This window comes from Leptonychotes weddellii, unplaced genomic scaffold (genome assembly GCF_054177405.1).
Source record: "Leptonychotes weddellii isolate Sample4059 unplaced genomic scaffold, ASM5417740v2 HiC_scaffold_7592, whole genome shotgun sequence".
NCBI lineage: Eukaryota > Metazoa > Chordata > Mammalia > Carnivora > Phocidae > Leptonychotes > Leptonychotes weddellii.
In genome coordinates, this window is record NW_028045994.1 from 1 (window position 1) to 9,334 (window position 9,334).

General features: G+C 38.1%; 1 protein-coding gene across 1 annotated transcript; it reads left to right on the forward strand.

Annotated features, from left to right (window-relative positions):
• Positions 1 to 3,062: 3,062 nt before the first annotated feature.
• On the forward strand, positions 3,063 to 7,700 carry LOC102735360 (olfactory receptor 1P1-like). Its single transcript, XM_081811431.1, has one exon. It carries the CDS (start codon positions 3,178 to 3,180, stop codon positions 4,129 to 4,131), a length of 954 nt encoding a protein of 317 aa, XP_081667557.1. The 5' UTR covers positions 3,063 to 3,177; the 3' UTR covers positions 4,132 to 7,700.
• The last annotated feature ends 1,634 nt before the right edge of the window (positions 7,701 to 9,334 follow it).

Here is a 9,334-nt window from a genome sequence, read left to right on the forward strand (position 1 = left end):
CACTGTCCCGGAGGGTTCTACCCCCCGCTTAGCCACCGGAGTGACGTCCCTCAGCGGAGCAGACTTTTAAAAGTTCCGATTTTGTGCTCTGTGGTTCTATCACTTGCCAGAAGCGGCCGACGGAGGCCCCTCCCCCGCCATCTATCCTCCCGAATATCGCCTCGGATTCACTTCTCTGCAGGTCTTACCTTCCAGAAAGTGGTCGCTTTTCTGATGAGAGAGTTGTTGCTATTCTTTTCTTCGATCTCCTGTTGAGTTTGTAGGTGTTCAGAATGGTTTGATCCCTATCCAGCTGAATTCCTGAGAGGAGATGAAATCCTGGTCTCCTACTCCTCCGCCATCTTGCTCCGCCCCCAGTTCAATGGCTTTTATTATATTCTATATTCACTGAATTGTGCTACAATCACCACAATAAGTTTACAACATTTTCAGTGCCCCAAACAAAACCTTACACTCATTAGCTATCACCCTCATTTGTGCATCCCTCCAAGCCTTAGGCAGCCACTAATCTACTTTCTCTCTCTATAGATTTGTCTATTTGGGAAATTTCATATAAATATGTTGTCCTCTATGTCTGGCTTCTTTCACTTAACATAATGTTTTCAAGGTCCACCCATATTGTAGCATGTATAAGTACTTCATTTCTTTTTATTGCCAAATATGATTTCATTTTATGGATATGCTATATTTTATTTATCCATTCACCAGTTGATGGACATCTGGGTTATTTTCAGTTTTTACCTGTATGAATAATGCTGCTATGATCATTTGTGTACAAGTTTTTGTGTGGATATATGTTTTCATTTCTGTTAGGTATACCTAGGAGTGGAATTGCTGGGTAATTCATATAGGTAATTCTATGTTTAGTCTTTTGAGACACTGTCAGACTGTTTTCCAAAGACACAGAAACTTTTTACATTTATAATCTAAAGTCATGAAGATTTATGCCTATATTTTACATCCCTACCAGGAGCATACAAGGGTTCTAATTTCTCCCCATCCTCGATGACACTTGTTTCTTGTTTGAGTGTGCTTTGGTGTCAGTCATATCTAAGAAACTATTGCCTAATCTAAAGTCATGAAGATTTATGCCTATATTTTCTTCTAAGATTGCTATAGTTTTAACTCTTACAGTTAAGTCCTTGATCCATTTTGAGTTAATTTTGTATGATCTAAAGTAGGGATCCCATTCATTCTTTTGCAGATGGATACCCCATTTTCCCATTTGTTGAAAAAGACCAAAGCTGTTTTGTTTTTTCTCTATTTGTTCTCTGATTTTGAACTCTACTTTTGCTTTATTTTTTTCCAGTTCAGTTTATTTTTGTTGCTCATTTGTGTCAGATGCTTAATTCGTGTATTATTTACTATTATTCATATAAGTATTTAAGGCAATGAATTTTCTTTATTACTATGTTAGCAATATTCCATAGACTCTGGTACATAGCATTACTATTATTATTTTCTAAATATTCTGTAATTTAGATTTTTACTTCTCCTTTGGACCTGAGAGTTATTTAATAGAGATATCTGAAACATTTTTTTCCAGATTGAAAGGCTATTTTTGTTTTTTGGTTTTGTTATTAATGTCTACTTTTATTGCAATTTTGTCAGAGATCATTAGTTGAATTATTATTGTTTTTTGGGATTTTTTGAAATTTTTCCTGTGGCCTTATGTATTTTTTTTATATGCTGTATAGGAACTTGAAAGTAAGTATTTATTACTATTACTAGAACATAGCAATATATATTATATATACACATTTATGTATACATACATATGTATATATTCATACACATATTCACATGCATATATTCACAAACATATCTTATTATTATTGTTTCATATTATCTATTCTTACTTTTTTAAAAGTGTTTTTACGGATAAATTCTTTTTTTTTTTTAAGTAAACTCTACCTCTCACATGTGGCTTGAACTCATGACCCTGAGATAAAGAGTCACATGTTCTACTGACTGAGCCAGCTGGACACCCCTATTCTTGTTTACTTTTAATCACTTGATCTGCCTTGGATGACAGAAGTTTATTTAAGTCTGATGTGTCTTTCTTTCCAGACTAATAGCCCTGAACCTCTGTTCTTATACCTGCAGTGACTTCTCTGATTGCTGAATTTTGGGCCTCAGCTTCTCTGTTCTCATCAGGAATCTGATCATTTTCAGGAAAAACTTTGTTCTGTCCTTCCATGCTTTATGTTTTATGAGGGCAGGCTGTTCCCCTCTGGAGAGGCCCATGATTGTCCAGCTGAGCCTGTGAAAGGGAAAATAGATTAATTTGGAGGAGTATTACAAAGCTCATTTAGTGAACACAGCTAAATGTTCTCCAACCTAGTCTTTTTCAGTAACAAAGATGATTCTTTTTTCTCCATCTGACTGACTGACTCTGTGACTAACCCTTAGTTGGTTCCACACATGGGAAAGGGGCAGGATTTTCGTGTATTGAGGTTAGAGATTATGATTCCTTCTTTGTCATTACAGATAACTGAAGAAGAGTTATCTGTACACATCTTTATTAAATAGCTGATTGCTAAATTGATTTCTGGAGGAATAGATAACCTGAAACTATCTTCAGAATACTGACGTTTGGGCATGATAGGTCAGAACAGGTAGTCTGGGTCTGAGAGAGATTTGTCGTCAGTTGAATGGGTAGAGAACCTTGAATCAAAATATCATAGGATTTTAACATAGGCAATTATGTCTATCCTGTTAGATTGAAAATTCTCAGGAGGTAAGGATTATCAGTGTCCTATTTACCTGGCACTCTACCAGGTCCAGAGCTGGTACTTAGTCTCTTTTGAATGAATGAATCAGTGAATGAATGAATGAGTGAATGAATGACTGAAAGCTTCTTGACACCCCTGAGAATACAGCTGAAGAAATAGCAATTACAACTAAAGAAATCTGGAACAGAAAGGAGTGTAGAGAGAGAAACCAGGAAAGAAATCTACTTTAATTCTCTTAAATTGTATCTCTCCCACTTCCTAGCACATTAGTAAGTTTTAATAAAAATATACAGTGCACATAGTATGTGATCAATACAAATACATTAAGGTCATTCTTTCTTCTCTAGAGTTCAGAGAATGGCACATTCATCAACGATCTAAAGTATGTTTAGAGAGTTTTAATGGGTCTCACTAGAAGTCTCTTTTTCAGACTTCCGGGATCATGGCAGGAGGGAACCAGACCAGCATCTTTGAGTTCCTCCTCTGGGGATTCTCAGGGCAACCAGAGAAGCAGCGAATCCTCTTCCTGGTGTTCCTGTGGATGTACGTGGTCACTGTGGTTGGGAACCTGCTCATTGTCCTGGCCATTGGCACTGATGCACGTCTCCACATGCCCATGTACTTCTTCCTTGCCAGTTTGTCCTGTGCAGACATCCTTTTCACCTCCACCACCGTGCCCAAGGCCTTGGTGAACATCCAGACTCAGAGCAGGTCCATTTCCTATACAGGATGCCTGGTTCAGCTCTACTTCTTCTTGACTTTTGGGGACATGGACATCTTTCTCCTGGCCACAATGGCCTATGACCGCTATGTGGCCATCTGCTACCCGCTCCACTACAAGATGGTCATGAGCCGCCGGCGCTGCTCCCTCCTGGTTACTGCCTGCTGGGTCCTTACGAGTCTTGTTGCCATGACTCACACTTTCCTCATCTTTCGACTTTCTTTTTGCTCTAAGAAGATCATTCCTGACTTCTTCTGTGATCTGAGACCCCTGATGAAGGTGTCTTGCTCTGACACTCAGGTCAATGAGCTTGTGCTCCTCTTCTTGGGGGGAGCAGTCATTTTAATCCCCTTTATGCTCATCCTGGTCTCTTATATCCACATTGTTTCAGCCATCCTCAGAGTCCCCTCTGCCCAGGGACGGTGCAGGGCCTTCTCTACCTGTGGGTCACACCTTGCTGTTGTTGCCCTGTTCTTTGGGACAGTGATCAGGGCTTATCTGTGCCCCTCATCCTCTTCCTCCAATTCCATAGAAGAGGATACAGCAGCTGCTATCATGTACACAGTGGTAACTCCCCTGCTGAACCCCTTCATTTACAGCCTGCGGAACAAGGACATGAAGTGTGCCCTGGTGAGATTTCTCAGGGGCAAAGTCTTCTTTTCATGGGGCCAGTGACTTCTGTAGTGATAGTGCAGGTGTCCTCCATCCCCTCCAGTGAGGAACTTCACAGAAATGTCTACCTCAGGTTTTTCACTTCTGACTCCCACATATGCCTTATCACCACTCCCCTCCCCGGATCCTTTCATGAGTTTGATATTGTTGAGGAAAATCAAGATTTTACATCACGCTTTAAAGTTAATATGTTAGGAGTTGCTTATTTACTCATTTCTTTTACTCATAACTCTCCACAAGGAAAAATACCTTTTGCGATGTTTTTAATTCTAATTCTAAAATTCTGTGCAGCCTTTTATGCTAGTTCACCAAAATTCAATTAGTGAGGTCATGGAAAATGGATTAGTGATCAAAATATTAGCAAGCAAGGACAATATTGGATGGCAAAGAGTTTACAACTTTGAGTGTACATGTATACATATGCTTTATTTTTTCTTACAAAAATAAGAAATTACATAAACACTTATTGCTTCAAGGTTGTGAGTCAAAAATCTTTGCTATTAAAGCTCTCAACAATATGGAATGATCTATGTCATTGTCAGTGAGCAGATTTTTTTTTTTAAGATTTTATTTATGTATTTGACAGAGAGAGACACAGCGAGAGAGGGAACAGAAGCAGGGGGAGTGGGAGAGGGAGAAGCAGGCTTTCTGCGGAGCAGGGAGCCTGATGCGGGGCTCGATCCCAGGACCCTGGGATCATGACCTGAGCCGGAGGCAGACGCTTAACGGCTGAGCCACCCAGGTGCCCCAGTGAGCAGATTTTTGAACAATTTATAGTGAGAATATAAAATAAATAAATTTAAATTAAATATTATGGCAACTAGTGTGTAGCTGTTCTCTGAACTTCTTCCTTATCTGCTTAAGTCATAGCTGATTGTGAAAGCTGATTTTCACATCTGCAGTAGAGGAATCTTGTGTGTTCTCAAGGTTCTTTCTGTTGAAACTTGTGGCCTCTAGACTCAACCAAGACCAAATCAAAGATAACCAAGACTTATGATTTTTATTTCTGCAGTGGAAAAGTTACAATTCCATACCAAGACAGAGTGAATACAAAATCACTGCCTAAAGTTGAGGTCATGGAACAAATTCATTGCAGAGCTTTGTAAGGAAAGAGTTCTAGACTGGTGCCCAGGAGTCCCAGATCTTAACCTCAGTGCTTCCACTTATTTTGTTTAAGTCTAGTCTTCTCTTTTGTGAGATAAAATTATTGATACTTTTTCCTGCCTACCTAACGGGAACTTTGTGGGGAAAATGCCTATGGTTTGGCTATTATAAGATTTTATTTATTTATTTTACAGAGAGAGACACAGCGAGAGAGGGAACACAAGCAGGAGAGGGAGAAGCAGGCTTCCCACTGAGCAGGGGGCCTGATGCGGGGCTCGATCCCAGGACCCTGGGATCATGACCTGAGCCAAAGGCAGACACTTAACGACTGAGCCACCCAGGCGCCCCTGGTTTGGCTATTATAATAGAGAAACTCCAAATGATTATAGATTTAAAAAGCTGGACATTTATTTCTTTCTCTTTGTAAGTAGTCCAGGTGTGAGATGTTGGCTACAAAATCAGCAAGCACACCAGGCTACTTCTCTTTTGTTTTTCTGAGACCCTCAGAGAATGGTTCCATAGCCATTAAACTCTGCCTTGGTCTTCATTTCAACCAATAGGAAGGGAGAAAGGGTCAACTGGAGGATCCAAATTTTCCCACAAAGGACAAAATCTGGAGAAGTGGCACACACCTCTTCCATTTATATCCTATTGGCTAGAACTTGGTCACTTGGCCTCACCTGGCTGCAACTGGGCCTCGGAAATATATTCTTTATACTTGGTGGCCATATTCCCAGCTAATATTATATTCGCATTGAAGAATCACAAAGCTTGCATTAGGGCAAAACCAGCCATCTCTGCTATAGTCAGGTGCCATGATGGCAATTAAAAGCCCTGCTAGCATGAAGAGCTCATGAAAACAGGAGAGCTTGTGGGCACTCAGTCACTCTCTAAATCTTCAACGCTATTGGGATACAAGCTAAGGAGATGTCTTCTTCCTAGTGACCACAGAAATTGTCAATGGAGTGGCAACAATGGGAGTGGCTGATAGAAATTACGTGAAATCTGATACATTCTTCTTTAGGATCACCCTGTCCCCCTCGCCTCCTCTAGGTGAGGACCTAGAGGGACAGAATCTAGGGCCTGATCTTTGGCTCCTCTGAATACCTATCACCAAACAGGGTAATGATATTCCTGGTGAACATGAGTTCACATGTGAAATTAACCTGACATCTGCAAGCACAAATGGAATAAATATAAATGAACAACATACACCACATGAATCTAAATTATTGGAAAAGAGTTAGAATTTAAAATAAACCTGATGAATATACTCAAGGTTATTAGGGAGGATATTAAGAATATGAAACATAAAAAGAACAAAGTGGAAGTATTAGTTATGAAACATAATAGCTGAAGTAAATAATTCAACAGATGAGATAAATAGTAGAATGGATACGTGTAAATTAGTGAACCAGAATCAGAATATCAGATAGTGTAACTCTCTTAAAGGCAGCAAGCAGTGAAGAATAGAAATATAGAAAATAAGGGAGTGGGGAGTTAGAGAGAGGATATAAATAAAAGTGCCAACATCTAGAAAATAAGTCTGATAAAAAGCAAAAGCAGAGGGAAGAAAATATTTCAAGGAGTAATGGTCATAGATTTTCCAAAAATATAGTATATGAACAACTTCAGAATGAAAGAGCCCATGAGTTTGCAAGCAAGAGTAATTAAAAGATTTAAGAACATCACAAAGATAACACTTTAAGTTTCCAAGAGACAGAGAGGATTACATACAAAGGAACAATAATAAGATTAAATTCAGATGTATCAATGACATACTGGATATAGGAAGACAATTGAATAAAATTTGAAAAGTATTAAAGAAAATAACTTTAAATATAAAAATTAATATCCATGTAAATATCCTCATAAATTTGAGGGCATAATGAAATTATTCTCAATTTATAAGGCCTAAAAGTTCTCTAGACAAAGATCTACCTTGAAAACACCCTTGAACAAAGTACTCAAATAAGAAATAAAAAACACATCCAGGAAGATGATGCAAGAATTATGGGAAATAGGGTGGGGAAATAACACAGCAAAGTTTATTTCTGACTAAAAGAGCAAAGGCAAAATATTTAAAAAACTTCTGAAATAAAATTCTAAAATGCTAGACAGTGTCAACTCTCTATAGTAGATGCTAGTAGGGAAATATAAGGACAGGAGAGCATAATAAATATCTTGTTTTTCTGGAGGAAAATAGAGATGTATTTAAGAAATCCATGGGGATCAATTAAAACCATGTGTTTTAAGTTAAGGGAAAGCATCTTAGCTTTCAAAATAGGATGTGTAACTTTCAAACCAATCTCAGAAAAAAAAAATGACTTCTTAAATGGGAAGCAGTGAGAAAGAAAAAATCAGAAGAAAATACAGCAAATGGAAATGATTAAGTTTTTTATTATACATAATATATCAGCACCTAACAGGAAATTCCCATTCTTTTAATCAAAAATAAAATATCAGTATATATTCCTTCCACAAAGCAAGTCTCAGTAAGTTCTAAAGAATAAATATGTGTGGGGCGCCTGGGTGGCTCAGTTGATTAAGCGACTGCCTTCAGCTCAGGTCATGGTCCTGGAGTCCCTGGATTGAGTCCCGCATTGGGCTCCCTGATTACGAGGAGCCTGCTTCTCCCTCTAACCCTCCCCCCTCTCATGTACTCTCTCTCTCATTCTCGCTCTCTCAAATAAATAAATAAATCTTTAAAAAAAAAAAAAGAATAAATATGTGTGTGTTTCCACTGATATGAACCATAAATGCATGCAAATATGTTCTCTAACCGTAATGCTCTAAAGTTAGAAATTAATAATAAAAGGAGAGCTTTAAAATTACCAAATATCTAGAAATTTAAGAAGGTATTACTAAATATGAAGTGAAGTATACTAAATATGAAGTGAAGTATACTAAATAAACTTTGGGTTCAAAAGGAAATCATGAGAGAAATTATGGAATACTTGGAAAGAATAAAGAAACAATAAAGAGAAACAAATTGTAAATCAAAAGCAGTAATAAGAAAGATAGCTTTAGTTTTAAATAAACTTACCAGGAAAGAACTACAGTTGAAACAAATGATCTAAGTATTCAAATTAATAAATTGGAGACAGAGTAACAAGAGTAATCTTAAAGGAATAAAGAAAGGGAAGAAAGATAATGGCAGAAAGCAGTAAAATAAAGAATTGCAAAACAGTAAAAATCCTCAGCAAAGTATTATCAAATAGCACTTAGCAAATTTAGAGTTTGTATAAAAAGGATAATGCATCATGACCAAGTAGAGTGTATTCTGAGAATGTAAGGCACATTTGACATTTAAAATTCAGGAATTTCAGGGACGGCTGGGTGGCTAGGTCAATTAAGCGTCTGCCTTTGGCTCAGGTTATGATCCCAGAATCCTGGGATCCAGTCTCGCATCGGGCTCCCTGCTTCTGCCTCTGCCTGCCACTCCCCCTGCTTGTGTTCTTTCTCTCGCTGTCTCTCTCTCAATCTCTCTGACAAATAATTAAAAAATAAAATCTTAAAAAAAATAAAATTCAAGAATTTAGTTCACCGGATTATTACCGAAGAGGTGCACCAGCTAAGACAATCCATGCGTTTTCACGCAGATCCGTTTGTAGCTTCACATTTCATTCACCTCCCATTCCATAATATGGGAACTCCATTTGTTGTTGTTAAAATGCATTGAGCCATGCTTATTCCCAAGTAGGGCAGGTATACAACTCAGAATATCCTTCAAGGTGGTGGCCACTTATGAGCTGGAAAGTTTTTTTTAAAGATTTTATTTATTTATTTATTTATTTTAATTTTTTTTTATTCTTTTTTTTTGCAATTTTTTTTTATTCTTATGTTAATCCCCATACATTACATCATTAGTTCTAGATGAAGTGTTCCATGATTCATTGTTCGTGCACAACACCCAGTGCTCCATGCAGAACGTGCCCTCCTCAACCCACCACCAGGCCAACCCATCCTCCCACCCACCTCCCCTCTAGAACCCTCAGTTTGTTTTTCAGAGTCCATCGTCTCTCATGGTTCGTCCACCCCTCCAATTTCCCCCGCTTCATTCCTCCCCTCCCGCTACCTTCTTCTTCTTTTTTTTTCCTTA